This window comes from Octopus sinensis, linkage group LG13 (genome assembly GCF_006345805.1).
Source record: "Octopus sinensis linkage group LG13, ASM634580v1, whole genome shotgun sequence".
NCBI classification, from domain to species: Eukaryota; Metazoa; Mollusca; class Cephalopoda; order Octopoda; family Octopodidae; genus Octopus; species Octopus sinensis.
In genome coordinates, this window is record NC_043009.1 from 9,982,542 (window position 1) to 10,002,664 (window position 20,123).

Here is a 20,123-nt window from a genome sequence, read left to right on the forward strand (position 1 = left end):
GATCGAAGGTGCTCAGGCTAAGGTTGTCCCGTTTTTTTTTTTGTATATCTAGAATTACTTGTTCAGTGTATACTTCCTTTTATGTTAAAGGAGTAAGGTGCGATTTGAGGGACTCTGAGTGCAACCTTTAGCAAACCGCAAAGAAGCATCTCCGCTGATATTTTCTTCTTTTATTTTTTTATCTCCAGGCCAGAACAATCGAATAAACCAATAATAAAAGATATTTCAAACCCGATCATTAATCAATGCATGTGACTTTTTTTTTTGTTTTCTAAGATGACAGGGCAGTATATTTGCTGGAATCTGGCTGTTATTTCTAGCAGGCAGAGCGACCGCGTTAAGACAGATAGTGTTTACAATGTGACATCGCCTCAGACGGAGCCGACACTTTAGTTTCCATTTCCTTTTATAACACAATAATAAATCAGTTCAGCTTTTGATGTAATTATCCCGTCGAGACGAAGACCGATAAATAAAAGTTTAATGAAAGGTGCTACGAAACAGGTTGTACATAACTATGGTGCTCGTTTTGAAAAACAAAGGGGTTATGTGATTGGACAATTGCGATTATGCTACGCAGCATTTGATTGGTTGATTTTAACGTCTCTCATTTATAATTGCATTATATCTTTTATGGTTAGTGTGTGTGTGTGTAAACTGCTATTAATAGTGTAGGTGTATAGCGTAGTTCTCTGTGTGTGTTTATGTGTATGTTTCTGTATGTGTAGGTGCTCCCACTGCGTAATCGCTGTTGCCGCACTTGTTTATGTCGCTGCTCTGATCAAGTCGGTATTTCACTTGGCCAGTCTTCTTTTATTTTTTACACCATGGCTAGCGGCTACTCGTGGGTTTACTTTGAGGTAAAGTGCTCTACCGTTATAACTGATTATTAATTTACAATTATTATTAATAATAATGATAATACATCTATTCTTTTCTCTACACGTCTGACACTTTCTCATTTCCAGTTGTCAAAATCTATTAAAAAAAGAAAAAAGATAAATCATAAAATAGCATTGAGGAAAAAATACGCACATTTTAACATTCTCTTTCGTTTTTATCTTCAAAAGAAAATCTTATTAAATATCCACAATGTTCACACGGAAAGAAAATTGTTGAAATATACATTTTAAATTGCTTTTAAGAAAATCTCGATTGTTGCAACTCTCTTATTTTCGACCTGCTTACTCATGTGTGGTGAAGTTTGGTTTCGCTTCTTCACGGTTGCTCGGTTCAATGGCTCTATTGTTAGTCCAATTACTTGTTGGTGATCGGGAGTATCATTGTCCATTTGTACATAAAAGAAAAAAATCTAATGTCTAGTGGTACGAAATCGTTATCCTGTGTTAAAGCTTGGTGTTGTGTGTGTGTGTGTGTCTATGGAGCATCTCAATTAATCTTTTATCTGTCTTAACCCTTCATTTACTGCAAGAAACTATTCTTGATAGCAGGTTTAAGTACCTTGCAAAACCATCAAACCGGTTTTGCTGATACTCTTTGAGTAAGCGTGAGTATCACATACCCTGTTCTCTTCGTGATTACAGCTGAATATATTCAATATTATAATTTACCTTTAAAATAGCTTTTCATATTTCGAATAGCTGGAGTATGTTGAGATTATATATATATATATACTTTATTTAAAGCAGCAGAAAATTCAACAAAACCTGTTACTCTGAGTTCTGCTGCTTTAAATAAAGCATATTACTCTACCACTGGTATTTGAGTACTCTTTTTTCCACCTTGTTTCACATTTATGTGTTTACTCCGGTATATATATATATATATATATATATATATATAATCTTAAGGGGTATTTTGCTTAATATTAAGTTTCGTATATGTTGCTAAGGCGTGAACATCAGTTTATCTTATCTCTTGTGCATTTCGAGGCCCCATGCCTTCACGTCTGAGGAACTATAGTTTCATTTAAGTTAGGGTTATGTGTGTTTCTGTTATTCAATCCCTACTTCCCGAATCCCTTTCTTTTTTTTTTAGTTCGCAACTAGAAACATGACTAATTTTTCGGATCCTGGGTTTCAACGTCATTAATTTTTAAGTCAGAAATAAAGTAGATAGAGAGATCCTGAGGTGTTATTTAAAACTTATTTTATTGTCCGCTGATGTACCTTATTTGGCATTTGAACAGGATTTAAAAGGAAAGAAGAGCCCTAATATCTATTAATCTATTAAATAACTTTTTTTTAAAAATATAAACGTTGGGCTTTGTAGGTTTATTTGATGAAAACGAAATCAGAATGTGTAACTTTCATACACTATTGATTTAAACATTTTTTTCTACTTGGATTCCGAACCGGGTCACTAACTCATCATACCGGGACCTTATTTTACCTTCAGTATAGCAAATAATGAAAAAGAAAGCATGAAAAATTAGATGAATATATTCCTCTTAATGCTTCAATCGTTTTACTTTTTACATAGATTAAATTATATCTTAATTTTTGCAAAGTAAAAGCCTATTTCATTAATTTTATTATTGCAAATACATATATTTTGATTTTAAAATATTACTATTTTTTAATACGGTAATCTATTCCACATATTTAGAATTCTTTTTTGCTTGTTTTAAGTCAGGAATTTCGTAATACTTTTTCTTTCACTCCAATTTTTTCCAGTTTTTAAAAGAACTGTAGTGTTTTCTGCATAGAAATAGGAAATCGGAACAGATGAAAATATATGTAAAAATAAACAGTTCTGTTTTTCTTTTATCCCCTTCGTCATTAATGAATCACCCTTCAAGAGGTGTTGTAATTTCTCTTACAACTTCGGGAGGTCCTAAAATTGGAAACTGCCAAGTCTAATGTAATACATATTCAAACCAAATTTTATATTCTTTTAGGTTTTCCTGTTAAAGCTATTTATTTATTTCTTCAAGTTTTTATTTCACTGCTCGTCCACATTCTCTTGTAAACAGAATTATTCTTGGTATTCTTTCCTAGGGTCCGTCGTACACTTAATTGACCTGGTGAGATGCTCTCATCTCCTTTAGTTACTATATCTTTAGGATAATTTCTAAAGGATCGCATTAGCTACTCGAATTTTTGTCATCCTAACTGTTTATATGGCTACTACTATCATTGTTGGATGTTTTCAAACTGGTCATTAAAGAGTTGCCGGTTGAGCTGTTGAGATATTTGAATTAAAAGCAATAAGTGTTTAGTCTATTTGGTTCTGTCGTGCGTACATTTTACATGAAAATCACGAGTTTAGGATGAACTGTTAATATGTATAAGCAAAAATAAGAAAGGTGTAAATGGCTGATGCTTGGCAGTACCCACGCACAGCCATCATTATATGTGTGTAATTGATAAAAATTACTGATGTTGAGAGATTTTATTAGTCGAATGAATAATAATAATAATAAAATAATCATTTTACTGCATGGCTCCCGCTTCTTCGTGCTGGATGGATGAATAACTACATATGTAATTTGTTGCATGACTAGAATATTTAAAAAAAAAAAGTAAAAGAAAAAATGTATTTGAGGCCTGCTGTGGTTCTTTGTTGTCTGATACGACCAATGTTCAAAATCTCCAAATAACATTTATTAAAAGAAACCAGAAAGGCTACACACATCCATGAAAACTGATGTGTGTAGAAGGAAGTCATTCCTTGAATTGTAAATTCGGAACATGATTTTGCTTGCATTTAAGAAATCATGGTTAAAGGTGGGGAGCTCTTAAAACGTTCATTTTGTTCTAAAATTGGCAGCAGCCTACATTTTCATATAAATATAGGTCTTGCTGTTTTCCTGGTAAATGTTCCTTCGTGATATCCAATTTCCTTATTCTAATTATATTTCTCAGCAATACCTGCCTTCTCAATTATCACGAAACTGCTTCTTAATGCCTTTTTCTTTTTATCTTATTGACAACTTCAAGAAACACCATCAGGATCCCATTTCTTTAATCTAAGTATTTCTTAGCCTAACTTTCAAACCCGCTACCTATCTTGCAAATACTGTCCCATCAGGTAGCTTACAAGAAGTCCAAAACTTAGGTCTCTTCAGTACAGGTAATAAAAGTGTTTTAAATTAAAAAAAGGAAAACAACAAAAAACTCATTATAGCTCATGAGATACTTAGTAGGGTTCAGGAGGGGTGGGCAATACTATACTTTTGTCTCCGTTTCTCTTCAATTCTGATACAACCAATACTTTACGATCTCCAAATCCCACCCACTCAGCAAAGAAGCCTGTATTTAGTCAATCATCTTGTTTGAAATAGCTGCCTAGTTTCCTTCAGATATATCCTACTGCCCTACAAAAAGTTACTTTGAGTAATGTAATCTTATATACTTCTAAAAAAAACAGGATGGTTGTGGCTGGAATGTCTTTGATCATAAGCCACTCCAATCAGGGCTTACCTGGGGTTCATTCATGGCTGCTGCAATGCAATTCTACTAAGGAAGAAAGCCGGCTACAACAGGTGGAACTAGTTACTTATGATTTACTAACTCAGAGCTGTTTACTTACTATTGCAAAGCCACCATCTGAAAATCTTTTGGGGACTGCATGGCATGCAAGAAAGCTTGCATGCCATGCAGTTCACCCGGTCCTTTTCTAGTCCCTTTTCTAAGATGGTCCCAACCAATTTTGCAAAATTTTTCTATTCATCATTCCTATTCCCAATCAAACTAGTTCAGTACTTGTGCCATCTGAAAGCTTAGTCACACAGGGTAAGTGCCTAGAGGCCTAATTCTGATCTATGTATGTTGTGGCTTACTGTCAGTAATAAATACATACTATAAGACCCAGTGCATTGATTTACTCGGGTGTCATTAAGACAGCCTTGAGAAGCAGTCCTGTAGATTAAGCCACTTGTTTGTGTCCTATTTTGCTTCTGGTTCCATACTGTGTGCACACAACACAATTTCTAAATTCTTCCTTATGGTTTCATTTAAATCAGTTCTAATATACACTTTATTTGGTGCTACTTTAGCTGTGTTTCACAGCATAGAGAGTATCCACTCTCTATACTGTGAAATGTCCTAATCTGGGTTAGGGGTTAAACCTTAGGGTTAGGATTAGACTGCTTGCTAAAGTGTAATTAGCCAGGTAGACTGCACACAAAAGTGTAAATGGTTTGGTAGACTGCATGCTGTAGTGGCACTCTTTTTTTCTGTTCATACACTAGTGATCATTCACTTTTGAGAACTTCCACATAAGCAGTATTTAACTCTCTCTTTCTAGCATGACTCTCCCATGTATGGACATAGTTGTCCACACCTAAGAGCTCCATCAATTTGGACCAGAAGATTTTTGTTTGACCATTCCATTGCAGTTTCTGCTGTTGCTGTTGAGCAAAGCAGTCTTCATCCCAGAGCTTGCAAGATCACGCCTCTGTAGTGGGAGAAGTCTGAAACATGGTCTTTTGCTATTCGTAAGACCCGCAGAAGAGAAAGCAGGTCAACCCCCGACCCCGAGAGCATCGACAGATGGCTGAATGCGCATCCAGGCCCAGCGGTTGCGTAGGAAGTTGGGGACAGGAAACAGGAAGAAAGAGTGAGAGAAAGTTGGATCGAAAGAGTACAACAGGGGTCGCCACTACCCCCTGCTGGAGCCTCGTGCAGCTTTAGGTGTTTTCGCTCAATAAACACACACAACGCCCAGTCTGGGAATCGAAACCGTGATCCTCCGACTGCTAGTCCGCTGCCCTAACCACTGGGCCATTGCGCCTCCACTGCAGTTTCTGCTGGCAGGGTTCTCTCCAGCCCGTATTTAATATTCAGTCATGTCTTCCACATTCTTTGTTTATATTTACGATCTAAATAAAATCTTACATTGGTGTTATATCAACCATCACTATTTAACTTTGAACACAACATGGACATTATATACATGCTCTTTAAATTCAAAGCGCAGGCATTTGCTGGGTACATAAGCATTGCAACCACTTGGGTATATCCCATTATGTACAGTCTTGAGTATCTCCTACTGTAGTCCCAAGCTGACAAAATCCTTGTGAGTGGAGTTCGTAGACAAACTAAAACAAAAAACCCATTGTGTGTGTGTGTCTGTTGTCTTGTCTTGATATCGTTTGATATTTGAAAATGAGTGTCACCCTCAGATATGCAGTGCAACTCATTTCCAATATTTTGCCAAAACACATCTAGCCATAGGGAAATGTTAACTTGTTTGGAAACAGGTGAGGGGTTGGTAATAGGAAGGGCATTTGGTTGTAGAAAATCTGCCTTAATGAAAACTCTGTCCAACCAATTTAATCATGGGAAAGTGCATGTTAAAACACTGCTGATATATATATATATATATATATATATATATATATATATCATGGCTCAGTGGTTAGAGTGTCGAGCTTACGATCGTGAGGTTGTGAGTTCGAATCCCAGACTGGGCTGTGTGTTGTGTTCTTGAGCAAGACACTTTATTTCATGCTGCTCCTGTTCACTCAGCTGTAGAAATGAGTTGCGATGTCACTGGTGCCAAGCTGTATCAGCCCCTTTGCCTTTCCCTGGTGACGTGGAGAGGGGAGGCCGGTATGCATGGGCAACTGCTGGTCTTCCATAAACAACCTTGCCTGGACTTGTGCCTGGGAGGGGAACTTTTAAGGTACAATCCCATGGTCAGTCATGACCGAAGGGGGTCTCAGCAGTATATATATATATATATGAGAGAGAGAGAGTTTGGTAGTCATCAGATTTGCCAGTTCTTGTCGAACCATCCCATCCATGCCGGCATGGAAGGAGAGTGTTCAGTAATGATGATGATGATGATTGTGGATGTGCTTAAACATTGATATTTTGCTGATTACTGTGTGAGTTTTAATGTTGACAATTGTTGATATTAGGACCAGTTGCTCTGTGCTTTCAATGATCTGTGTGACATAAAAATCCTTTACTTGAAAAACAAGTGAGGCTTGACTAAAAGAAGATTGTCTAGCTGTAAAATCCTTCAGAATCTGGCTGTAAAATTGCTTAAGAATCAATTCCTATGCAAGCCATGCTAGCTTGGAAACAAAAGAGGTATTAAGCACATAAATGACTGAAATAGATGTCTCACACTGGAGCTGCACCACTTCCATCACTCGGTGACTGAAATCTGTGCTAGTAGAACGCTAAGATCATCATCTGAGTGTGATCATTGCAGAGCAGCTAACTGGCTTCCATGCCGGTGGCACGTAAAAAGCACCATTCGAGTGTGATCGTTATCAGCGCTGCCTTATTGGCTCTTGTGCCAGTGGCACGTGAAAAAACATTCGAGCGAGGTTGTTACCAGTGCCACTGGACTGGCTCGTGTGCAGGTGGCACGTAAAAAAACACCATTTGAGTGTGGCCATTGCTAGTAGCGCCATGGTATAACATGATCCATCCCAAATGCTCTGCCTGTTTTATGTTGAAACTGGGCGGATCTGGTCTCTCACACCTACTCTACAATGTCATTCTAGAAGTAAAAATGTCCTTGAAATCTTGAAGCTACAAGATAATACATGATTAACTGAAAACAATGTGAATAAATAAGTATTACATTTGATATGGTAAACTGAATGTTAAAAGGTTAAACAATGAAAATAGCATCCAATGGTGACCTCCTGACCTAGTTTCATTCAGTTACAGGATACAGTTCCTTCTCATAAAGGGGACTGCTTGTGTTACACTCCCTCCATGCATGAACAACACACATCTAAGTCACAGAGTTTATTATAAATGTTAGCTGAGCCTGATAACCTAGCATGACCCCCCCCCCCCGACTCCGACATGCATTACATTGTTACTGAAACTGCTTCTTAACCCTTTTGTTACCTTATTTATTTTGAGATGCTCTGTGTTTCTTTTAATTAATTTTAAATTAACAAATTACGGAGATGTACTTGCATAGCAAGTGACTTGATCTGAGATCGTGTGCTGGAACGAAAAAAACCGCAGCGTGGAAGGTGTTTATAAGCCATTTAAGAAACACACAAAAACTGTTCGATTCACTTCAACATTTAAATTTTAATTTGTCAAAATATTTTCGTCGCTTTGAGGTCGCAGTCTCAAAGCGACGAAAATATTTTGACAAATTAAATTTAAATGTTGAAGTGAATCGAACAGCTTTTGTGTGTTTCTTAAATGGCTTATAAATACCTTCCACGCTGTAAATTAACAAAGAATTTAGTAAAATAACTTAGTTATCATTAAGCTGGTGTAAGGAACAAATTATGACTAAGGTTTGGTGGATTATTTTAATTCAAAACTTATGAAAACAAGACATTTATACCACAGAGCCAGAGGCGGTTTCAGCCGGGTTGGTATTGAAAGGGTTAAAGATTAACTTTCGCATTCATCTCGTCTGGCCAGGAAGTACTTCAGTTCTGATCCCTTGCTGGCTTTGGTGAATCTAAAGTGTGATTTACTTGAGATGGCTTCTCACATATCTCTGCTTTACACACATTTTGAGAGATTTACCTATTTCTTTACTACCTGCAAGGGGCTAAACACAGAGAGGACAGACAAACGGATTAAGTTGATTGTATCGACCCCGAAAGGATGAAAGGTAAAGTCGGCCTCGGTGGAATTTGAACTCAGAACGTAATGGCAGATGAAATACCGCTACGCATTTCGCCCGGCGTGCTAACGTTTCTACCAGCTCGCCGCCCTTTGGAGAGATTTACCACCTGGTAAAAACTCATTTAATACAGGGATTTGCAGTTTCTTTTGATTTTCATTCCCCTTTCATATTTGCCTGATGCCCATGTATATTATATCCTATTTTACTTACAAAAATATTCTCATGTATCTTCCATTTCCATCGCTGGTAATGCTTGATAGAAAAGCCCTTTACTGCTCAATCACTCACAAATACATTAGAAAATAGAAGAGTTCTTAGACCCAAAGAGAACACGACAGTAGTTCATCTGTATCTTCGATGACTGGCACCCGTGCCAGTGGAGCGCTAACAGCTCCATCTGAGCGGGATCACTGCCAGGGCAGCTGTCTGGCTTCTGTACCAGTGGCATGTAAAAAGCACCATTTGAGCGTGATCTTTACCTGTGTTGCCTTACTGGCACTTGTGCCAGTGGCATGTGAACAAAACATTCAAGTGAGGTCATTGCCAGTGCCACTGGACTGACTCCTGTGCAGGTGGCAAGTAAAAAGCACCATTTGAGCATGGCCGTTGCCAGTACCGCCTGACTGGCCCTTGTGCTGGTGGCACGTAAAAGCACCCACTACACTCTTGAAGTGGTTGGCGTTAGGAAGGGCATTCAGCTTTAGAAACTACCAGATCAGTTTGGAGCCTGGTGCAGCCATCTGGTTCGCCAGTCCTCAGTCAAATCATCCAACCCATGCCAGCATGAAGAGTGGGCGTTAAATGATGATGATGATATAAGCACTGATTTATTGACATGCTTACTCAACATTTCTCTTTTCCACTGCTCCTACAGTACTCTTTTAGTAAGAGCAGCAGCAATAAAAGAATCTCTCAACTCACCCAATCCACTTGTTATTTTATATTGCAATTACTTAACAATGCCATCATTGACTATCAGTTTTCAATGCACCAGCCCCTGGTTCACAACAATTGTTTTTGTTATGACAGCAGTAATGAGACCATCTGTAAGCAGATAGACTTTGCTCAGAGAATGTTGGTTTTTCACCAGTGCTTATGTCCTTCACTATTCGTGAAAGACGTGCGTGCGCATACACGCGTACACACACACACACACGGTGGGCCTTGCACAGTTTCTGTTGATCAAATTCCACTTACAGATTATTGGTCGACTCAAAGCTATGTAAAATCCCTTAAATACAGCACAGTAGGCTTGAATCTGGAATCACACAGCCATACCTGTGTCCACAAGTCTCTTCTGTTGTCTCTCATCCCTCAGACTAACACTTCAAACTCCTTCAACTTTATAACTGAAGTTTCCGGAATCCTATTTAGAAGTTGGAACTGAATACTGACTTCATCATTCTAACCAGTGTGGAAGGGCCAGCAAAAGTCTTTGCCATTGCTCTTCTTCCTCAGACAAAATAATAACATGCAGGGTACACCAGGTAATCAAGAACATAAAATACAAGGAAAAATAAACTCACCATACAGAAAAATAGCATACTCCTAGAAAAACCACGTGTTTAACTAAATACATCAAGGACAGTCCCTTCAAGGAAACCAACCCTCAATTTCAGTGGCAACCATGGAAACAACTGCATATCAAGGTCAGGTAGACTTTGTTAATCATGGCAACCTCTAACCAGTCCTTGGCACCATTGGACACTCTGGCCAGTCCCCTAGATGCAACAGTGTAGGATGTTCAATTTAAGGAGGTAGAGGCTTCTATACATAGTAGTGAAAATTCTTGGCCTTGTAGTACTCCTTGTGTCATGAAGGTCATGGTAACTTGGAAAACAGAGATGGTAAACTAAAGAATGAATGAGATAGAAATCTCACATCAGAGCTGCACTTTTTACATAAGCAAACTCCTTATAAATTGCATCCAATGGTGATATGCTGACGGAGCTTCATTCTGCACTAAGGCGCAGTTGTTTCACATAAACACTACTTGTATTACAGGGAGTAGAATTCATTGCTTCCCCCTTGTTCTACTACTCCAGCACAATGTTCAATAGCTTAATGCAAATGAAGACATTAATTTTGAGGGCCTGCAATTAGAAGTAAGGTGGTATAACATGATCCTTGTTACAAGTCCCAGAATTATCAGAAATAACAGGAACATAATGTGCATTACTGTTGATATCCTCCAAAGGTTTATGCAGAGCCAATTGTCACCCTTTCTGTTAACCTTCTGGTCCTGGTTCAAATTCTTTTCATTGGGGTTTCTCAGGGTGCTTAAGCTTCTGTTGGAGCATGCAGTTCTCACAGGTCTTGTTAGACACAAATAGTTCTCTCCTTAGGCAGGACTTATTTGTACATGAGCCCTTTGAGCATCAAATGTCTGATAGTGGCCTCTGCTGTTTTGAAGTTATATATATATTTATATATATATATAGGAAATCGAAATCAAATTCGATGACTGGCATCCATGCTAGTGGAGCACTAAGAGCACCATCTGAGTGTGATTGTTGCCAGAGCAGCTAACTGGCTTCCATGCCGATGGCACGTAAAAAGCACCATTCGAGTGTGAGCATTACCAGCGCTGCCTTACTGGCACCTGTGCAGGTGGCATGTGAAAAAGACATTTGAGCAAGGTCATTGCCAGTGCCACTGGACTGGCTCCTGTGCAGGTGGCACATAAAAAATACCATTTGAGCGTGGCCGTTGCCAGTACCGCCTGACTGGCCCCCGTGCCGGTGACACGTAAAAAGCACCCACTACACTCTCGGAGTGGTTGGCGTTAGGAAGGACATCCAGCTGTAGAAACTGCCAGATCGAATTGGAGCCTGGTGCAGCCATCTGGTTCGCCAGTCCTCAGTCAAATTGTCCAACCCATGCTAGCATGGAAAGCGGACGTTAAATGATGATGATGATATATATTATACACTTTACATAGGCATGGCTTTTGTATTTAAGTTTGTTCCATGACTACAGGCTTTTGGTTTAATCCTGCTGAGTGGCACCATGAACAATCTTCTATTCTAGCTTCATATTTGGCAATACTTAATGAATGCTGTTCAATAAATAAAACTGTGCAGAGGGCCGTCGTGTGTGTGTGTTGTGTGTTTCATTGATATAACACTAGTTGAATAATTGGTGTTGTGTCGAAAGAAACTAAATTACTTGATAAAATATAAACCAAGATAAGAATTAGGTACCGGGGTTGATATAACTGACTAAAATACTTTTGAAGTTAGTGCTCCAACATGGCCACAGCCAATGATTAAAACTAGGAAAAGAGTATCATCATCATCATGATCATTCATGTTTTACAGGCTATTGTACAGATCCTTATTACAGTGATATCCACTTACCCTTAATTGAGTGTTATCTAGAGTATGCACATCCATAGTGCAACTTGGTTCCCCCACTCACCTCCGTTTTGTTATCTTGTGTGCAGGTCTGTAACATAGCATGTCTACCCCATCCTCCACAACCCTGTCTTATCTGGCTTGTGAAGACACACATCCTTAAATATAACCAAATATAACCCTAAGTCTTGATTTTCCTTTGCTTTGTTAATGTGTCTCAATCTTTCCCATGGCACTCCATCACATTATAAGTGCTCTCCTCCCGTGCACTTTTATCAAGGACTAATCACTTTTTACTTTTAACTTTTACACTACAACACATCCAACAGTTTATGCTTGTTTCTTTCCAGCCTTTGATAATACTCTTCGTTTAACACTCGTGGCTGTGCATTACAGCCACATGATTTCCAGTTCAGTCCCACTGTGTGGCATCTTTAGTAGCATGTGTGTTCTACATAACCTCCAGGCCAACTAAAGGCCTTATGAGTGGATTTGTTTGATGGTAACTAAAATAAACCTTTCCTATGTATAGCACAAGTGTGACTGTGTGGTAACAAGCTTGCTTCCCAACCACATAGTTCCAAGTTCAGTCCCATTATGTGGCACCCCAGACAAGTGTCTTCTACTATAGCCTCAAGTCAATGAAAGCTTTGTGAGTGGATTTGATAAATGGAAGCTGAAAGAAGTCCATTGTGTATGTATGTGTGTGTGTGTGTGCGTGTCTTAGTGTCAGCGTTTGTCCCCCCTACTTGATAACTGGTGTTGGTGTGTTTACGTCCCTGTAACTTAGCAATTTGGCAAAGACCAATAGAATAAGTACCAGGCTTAAAGAAAAAGGTAAAAAATAAATGCTGGGGTTGATTCAACTAAAATTTCTTCAGGGCGGTGCCCCAGCAGGGCCACAGCCTATGGACCGAAACAAGTAAAAGATAATGTATGCAAAGAGGTGCTGAAAAGTTTCTGACTTTAAGAGAAAATACAGGAGGATCAGTTAATTATGATTCTATCCAACATATTCCCCTCTCAGATTCACACACTTATTGCAGCGGTCCTTCAGTTTTTCTAAGCCCTGTAAAAGAACACGGAGGGTTGGGCCTCCAATAAGGCCTTCTGTGACACCCTTAAAATGAAGAACTTTTCAGCACCCCCTCGTGTGTGTATCAGTGTGTGTCTCCTTGTCTTGACAACATGCATGTCACCATAATACAAGCATCCTTTCTTTCCAATCTTCTGTTAAACAAGTGTGGACGTATGGCAACAAAGAAATGTTACCATGCTTGGAAATAGAAACTCTGTTGAGCCAACAAAAAATCCCCAGTGTGGTTGTTTGGCTTGCTAGAAATAGCACCCAAATCTCCCTCTCCCACAAATCACACTTGATAATTTATTAAAAGAAAATAAAAATACTTTGGATATACAGTCTTAAAGAATAAGTGAGATAGTCCTGTTTGGAACGTCTTTTAACTTAGACCTGCTTGGTTATTGTTGACCTGGGTCCAGTCAATAACAGCAGCTTAGTCTTGTGTGTTGAGCCAAAAGAGTTAGCTTGCATGGTTGTCATTGAGTTGCTTGATAATGCTGAGATGGTCACTACTGGGATGTCTTTGATCTTAGTTATACTTGACCTGGAGCTAAACAACTATCTCGTGCATGTGTGTGTGTGTGTACAATAATTTGTTGCTAGTGATATATGAGTAAAAAAAATAAATGTAAGATGTACCGGCATGTCACCTGAGTTTAGTATTTGCCTGGCTATTGTATTCATGTCAGCTTAACACACTTAAATGCTGTGCAAGTTCAGGATTAGTGGTTGCAGGGCTCCCTCCCACTTAAAGGAGGATTAAAAAGTTTTTTGTTAATACTTTCTTTAGATAGTTGTGAGATGAACTTTATAGGCACAGGAGTGGCTGTGTGGTAAGTAGATTGCTTGCCAACCACATGGTTCCGGGTTCAGTCTGTGGCACCTTGGGCAAGTGTCTTCTATAGCCTCGGGCCGACCAAAGCCTTTTGAGTGGATTTGGTAGATGGAAACTGAAAGAAGCTCATTGTATATATATATATATATATATGTATGTGTGTGTGTGTATGTTTATGTGTCTGTGTTTGTCCCCCAACATAGCTTGACAACCGATGGTGGTGTGTTTACGTCCCTGTAACTTAGCAGTTCGGCAAAAAGAGACCGATAGAATAAGTACTACGCTTACAAAGAATAAGTCCTGGGGTCGATCTGATCGACTAAAGGCGGTGCTCCAGCATGGCCACAGTCAAATGACTGAAACAAGTAAAAGAGAGTAAAAAGAGAGAAATAGATTGTTTATCCCTTTAGCATTCAGATTATCCTGTCACATACATAGCTTATGTATTCTCATTGTTTTGAATTAATCATACATTATCTTGTAGCTTTGAGATTTCTATGATGCATTTGTTTACTTTTAGAATGACATTGCTGGGTAGGTATGAGAGGCCTGATCCAGTTAGTTTGAACATAAACAGGTAGAATATTTGGGTCTGATATGGGTGGTTTGAATGGTAAAGGGTTAACCAATTTCATTTAGAAATTTTGGTTAGACTTGAAGGCAATGGTAGAAGATATTTGCTCAATGTGCCATGCGTTGAGGGTCTCAGGCCTAGAACTATATAAAGAAAACTTATGAACCAAATAGCCATACCCTTTGGTTTATAATGGATGTGCAATAAAATAGAAAATGTTGGCATATAAATAAATTAAAATAAAGCATCTAAAAAAAATCCACTTTCTCTGCTGCTTGTGTTTCTAATCAAAAATTGTAATCTTTATCAATGATGAAGATTGAAGCAAATTCAGTTATAAATATTCATTCTATATTGTTTCAGGTCATATCATCATCATTATCATCGTTTAACGTCTGCTTTCTATGCTAGCATCGGTTGGACGATTTGACTGAGGTCTGGCAAACCAGATGGCTGCACCAGACTCCAATCTGATTTGGCTGAGTTTCTACAGATGGATGCCCTTCCTAATTCCAACCACTCCAAGAGTGTAGTGGGTGCTTTTACGTGCCACCGGCATGAGGGCCAGTTAGGTGGTACTGGCAATGGCCACGCTCAAATGGTGCTTTTTATGTGCCACCTGCACAGGAGCCAGTCCAGCGGCACTGGCAACAACCTCGCTTGAATGTTTTTTCATGTGCCACCAGCACAAGTGCCAGTAAGACAACGCAGGTAACAATCATGCTCGAATGGTGCTTTTTACGTGCCATTGGCACAGAGGCCAGTTTGTTGCTCTGGCAATGATCTCACTTGTATGGTACTCTTAGCGCTCCACTAGCAACGGATGCCAGTCATTGAATTTGTTTTCGATTTCACTTGCCTCAACAGGTCTTCGCAATATTTATTTTTATGTATTTGACTGAATCTCTGAAGGGTGTTGTGTATGTACATACATGCATACATACATATATATGTATATATATAAATAAATAAATGAATTACATGGATATGTTGTATGTGGAATCATATTTGTAGAAAATAGAAATAAACAGTCTTTGACTGCTATTTCTGATTTTTTGGTATGTGGCTAAGCAAGCTGCTGCTTGCCCCCGTTTTATATATATATAATATATATATATATATGTATGTGTGTGTGTGTATGTTTATGTGTCTGTGTTTGTCCCCCAACATAGCTTGACACCGATGGTGGTGTGTTTACGTCCCTGTAACTTAGCAGTTCGGCAAAAAGAGACCGATAGAATAAGTACTACGCTTACAAAGAATAAGTCCTGGGGTCGATCTGATCGACTAAAGGCGGTGCTCCAGCATGGCCACAGTCAAATGACTGAAACAAGTAAAAGAGAGTAAAAAGAGAGAAATAGATTGTTTATCCCTTTAGCATTCAGATTATCCTGTCACATACATAGCTTATGTATTCTCATTGTTTTGAATTAATCATACATTATCTTGTAGCTTTGAGATTTCTATGATGCATTTGTTTACTTTTAGAATGACATTGCTGGGTAGGTATGAGAGGCCTGATCCAGTTAGTTTGAACATAAACAGGTAGAATATTTGGGTCTGATATGGGTGGTTTGAATGGTAAAGGGTTAACCAATTTCATTTAGAAATTTTGGTTAGACTTGAAGGCAATGGTAGAAGATATTTGCTCAATGTGCCATGCGTTGAGGGTCTCAGGCCTAGAACTATATAAAGAAAACTTATGAACCAAATAGCCATACCCTTTGGTTTATAATGGATGTGCAATAAAATAGAAAATGTTGGCATATAAATAAATTAAAATAAAGCATCTAAAAAAAATCCACTTTCTCTGCTGCTTGTGTTTCTAATCAAAAATTGTAATCTTTATCAATGATGAAGATTGAAGCAAATTCAGTTATAAATATTCATTCTATATTGTTTCAGGTCATATCATCATCATTATCATCGTTTAACGTCTGCTTTCTATGCTAGCATCGGTTGGACGATTTGACTGAGGTCTGGCAAACCAGATGGCTGCACCAGACTCCAATCTGATTTGGCTGAGTTTCTACAGATGGATGCCCTTCCTAATTCCAACCACTCCAAGAGTGTAGTGGGTGCTTTTACGTGCCACCGGCATGAGGGCCAGTTAGGTGGTACTGGCAATGGCCACGCTCAAATGGTGCTTTTTATGTGCCACCTGCACAGGAGCCAGTCCAGCGGCACTGGCAACAACCTCGCTTGAATGTTTTTTCATGTGCCACCAGCACAAGTGCCAGTAAGACAACGCAGGTAACAATCATGCTCGAATGGTGCTTTTTACGTGCCATTGGCACAGAGGCCAGTTTGTTGCTCTGGCAATGATCTCACTTGTATGGTACTCTTAGCGCTCCACTAGCAACGGATGCCAGTCATTGAATTTGTTTTCGATTTCACTTGCCTCAACAGGTCTTCGCAATATTTATTTTTATGTATTTGACTGAATCTCTGAAGGGTGTTGTGTATGTACATACATGCATACATACATATATATGTATATATATAAATAAATAAATGAATTACATGGATATGTTGTATGTGGAATCATATTTGTAGAAAATAGAAATAAACAGTCTTTGACTGCTATTTCTGATTTTTTGGTATGTGGCTAAGCAAGCTGCTGCTTGCCCCCGTTTTATATATATATATATATATATATATATAGAATTTTTTTTTAAAAAGTTCCTACCAATAATTTACATACTGAAATCTACCCGAAAATAATTGTTGGTTTTCTAAAATTGATAATTATTTACCCTTATATTATTAATTATGTATATGTGTATGTATATGTGTGTGTGTGTGTGTATGTATGTATATGTGTGTGTGTATGTATATATGTGTGTGTGTGTGTGTATGTATATATATATACACACACACACACACACACACACACACACACACGGCTGTAACAAACCTCTTCCCAATACCCCCACCTTCCCCACCTATACTCACCATTGGCTATATTCCCTTCCATCTCCTTATCTCCATTGTTTGTCCCTCAACAGATCTCCCTAGTAACCGCTACCCACTCCTTAACTACACAACTATGTTTGAGCTTGTAGCTGTTTCTTATCTTTTACCTTTTACTTGTTTCAGTCACTGGACTGCGGCCATGCTGGGGCACTGCCTTGATGAATTTAGTTAAGCAAATTGATCCCAGTATTTATTTTCCTTAATTTTGGTATTTAATCATGGTTTTTTGCTGAACTGCTAAGTTATAGGGACATCAATAAACCAACACCAGTTGTCAAGTAAGTGGTGGACAAACAGAGAAACAAAGACACATACGCACATATATATGACTGAGACCTTTGGAGATATGCTGTGACTGAGAAGACCCAGCAAGTAAAGTGGGATCACAGCCATAACCTATCCTAGTGTCACATAACCACCTCGTTTAAAAGTACCTTTGAATCATCGGGCGATGCAGTGTTTAAGAAGACTTAATGAGTCAAGTAAAATCAAATCAAGATTGAAATCAAAATGGAAATTGTAGTTGTGGCCAATGCCAGTGCCGCCTGACTGGGTCCCCGTGCTGGTGGCACGTAAAAAGCACCATATGAATGTGGCTGATGCCAGGTGCCCTCTCCCGACTCCTGTGCTGGTAGCACATAAAAAGTACCTGCTACACTCTTGGAGTGGTTGGCATTAGGAAAGGAATCCAACTGTAGAAACCTTGCCAGGTCAAATTGGAGTCTTGTGTAGCCTACAAGCTTGCCAGTCCTTAGTCAAACTGTCCAACCCATGCCAGCATGGAAAACGGACGTTAAATGATGATGATGATGATAATGTTTCTTTTAGTTTCTGTTTATCAAATCCACTCACAAGGCTTTGGTCAATCTGAGACTATGATAGAAGACAGTTGTCTGAAGTGCTACACTGTGGGTCTGAACCCAGGACCATGTCGTTAAGAAACAAACCCTTTATCACACACCCAGGCCTGTACCTTGTCAGATATTTTTCTCATTCAATTCACGCTAAGCATTATCCTTCTCGTGGGTCTTACTCAAAGACTTTCTTCAACTGACATTGTTTTAAAAGATAATTCAATACTTTTACTGGATTTTCGTTGATTTTTCATAGAGATTCAATTGTCATTTAATTTTTTCATCTGTAACTGAAGATTCTTTAACTCCCAGATATTGAGTATTTCATATTGGTGCTGGTTAAATGGTGAGACAATGGTACAACAAAGTTTCAGATGAACTTTGACTGCAACATGTGAAAGTACTTCACCATTCTCATGTTGCTGTAATACTTAGCAAAGGTTCAAATATCAAATTTTCTTGTTTGAGTTTCTCTTTGAAAGAAGGAAAAAAAAAAAAAAGATTCAAACAAAACAGGAAACACTACACTAGTGACTCCTAGGTGACCTAATTAATAATGAAGTAAGATGTTCTGGAAGCATAATTAATTAGAGTAAGAACCCTCATCATTATTTTGAGTCCATGTCCCATGCTGGTATGGGTTGACTGTTTTGACAGGATCTGATGGGAGCCAAGGACTGGATTGTGCTCCAGTGACTGCTCTACTTCAGCATGGTATCTAATGCCAACCACATCAAAGTGCACTGGATCCTTTCCTTTTTGTGTCACCAGCACTAATTGAGGTCGCCATGCAGCTTGTATAATTAAAGATCGACATTCTGTCAATTATGACGATGAGGGTTCTGGTTGATCCAATCAGTGGACAGCCTGCTCATGAAATTACCATGCAAGTGGCTGAGTACTCCACAGACACACGTACCCTTAACACAGTTCTGAAGGAGAATCAGCATGACACAGGAATGTGACATGGTTGACTCTTTCAAATATAGGTACTGCTCCATCATGCCAGCTGATTCAACTGGAACAGCATGAAATAAAGTGTTTTGCTCAAGGACACAATGTGTTGCCGGGAATTGAACTCACAACCTTACAGTTGTGAGCCAAATACCCTAACCACTAAACCATGTGAATTTGTAAAACTATAAACTTCAAGTGGCAATGGGGAAGGGGAACTTCATACTAGGAGGATAAGGTAAAGTAAGTTACCCTCCCGAGTCATGCCAACTTATAAGGGCTGGTTTCCTTGGTAATATACGTTCCCCACCTGGACAGGGTGCTGTTCTGTTGCAGGATTCCCCACTTTTGTCGGCTGAGTAAACTAGCAGGGGGTCACATAGGTTGTGGGCTCATTTGAAGGAGGGGAAGGGTCAGACTGGAGTTGCCGGAAGGCTCAGAGAATGGTGCATTGGAGAGGTAGGGTGGAGGGGTGGTAGGTGAGGGAAACAAGAGACAGGTGACGGCGGGGTGGGTGCGGGGAGAGAGAGCAGAAGTACGGTTGATGGTACGTGCTCTGGCAAGGGCGGTGTGGATAGTGGTGTCTTTCCCAGAACCATCCACATGTAACTCCTATGTTTTCTGCTCGCCTCTCTTCTTTCTATAACCATTTAGCATTTAAACCAGCCCATATCTCACCCAATTATTCTTCTTGTTTTATGTTCAAACCTGCCACATCTAGCTTCTCCCCTATCCTATAATGTCATTCTAAAAATAAACAATTACATCAGAACCTTGAAGCTACAAGGTAATGCATAATTAATTCTAAAGAACGTGAATAACTGTGCATTACATTTAGCAGAGTAATCTGAATAGAGTTAAGCTTCCTGCAATAACCAAGTTCCATTGATGTCACACATGTCAAAGCAAAAAAAAAAAGTCATTAAATTCTTTATATACACATAAGGGTATATCAGTTTTTAGA

The 20,123-nt window shown here is 38.9% G+C and overlaps 1 protein-coding gene across 1 annotated transcript in view; it reads left to right on the forward strand.

The window, feature by feature from the left end:
* Nucleotides 1-677: 677 nt before the first annotated feature.
* The window catches only part of LOC115218355 (elongation of very long chain fatty acids protein 4), a 64,374-nt gene continuing 44,928 nt past the window's right edge, over nucleotides 678-20,123 (forward strand). Inside the window, exon 1 of the mRNA XM_029788117.2 lies at nucleotides 678-860. Coding sequence (XP_029643977.1) covers nucleotides 828-860 — 33 coding nt within the window. The 5' untranslated portion in view covers nucleotides 678-827. The remainder of the gene's footprint in view (nucleotides 861-20,123) is intronic.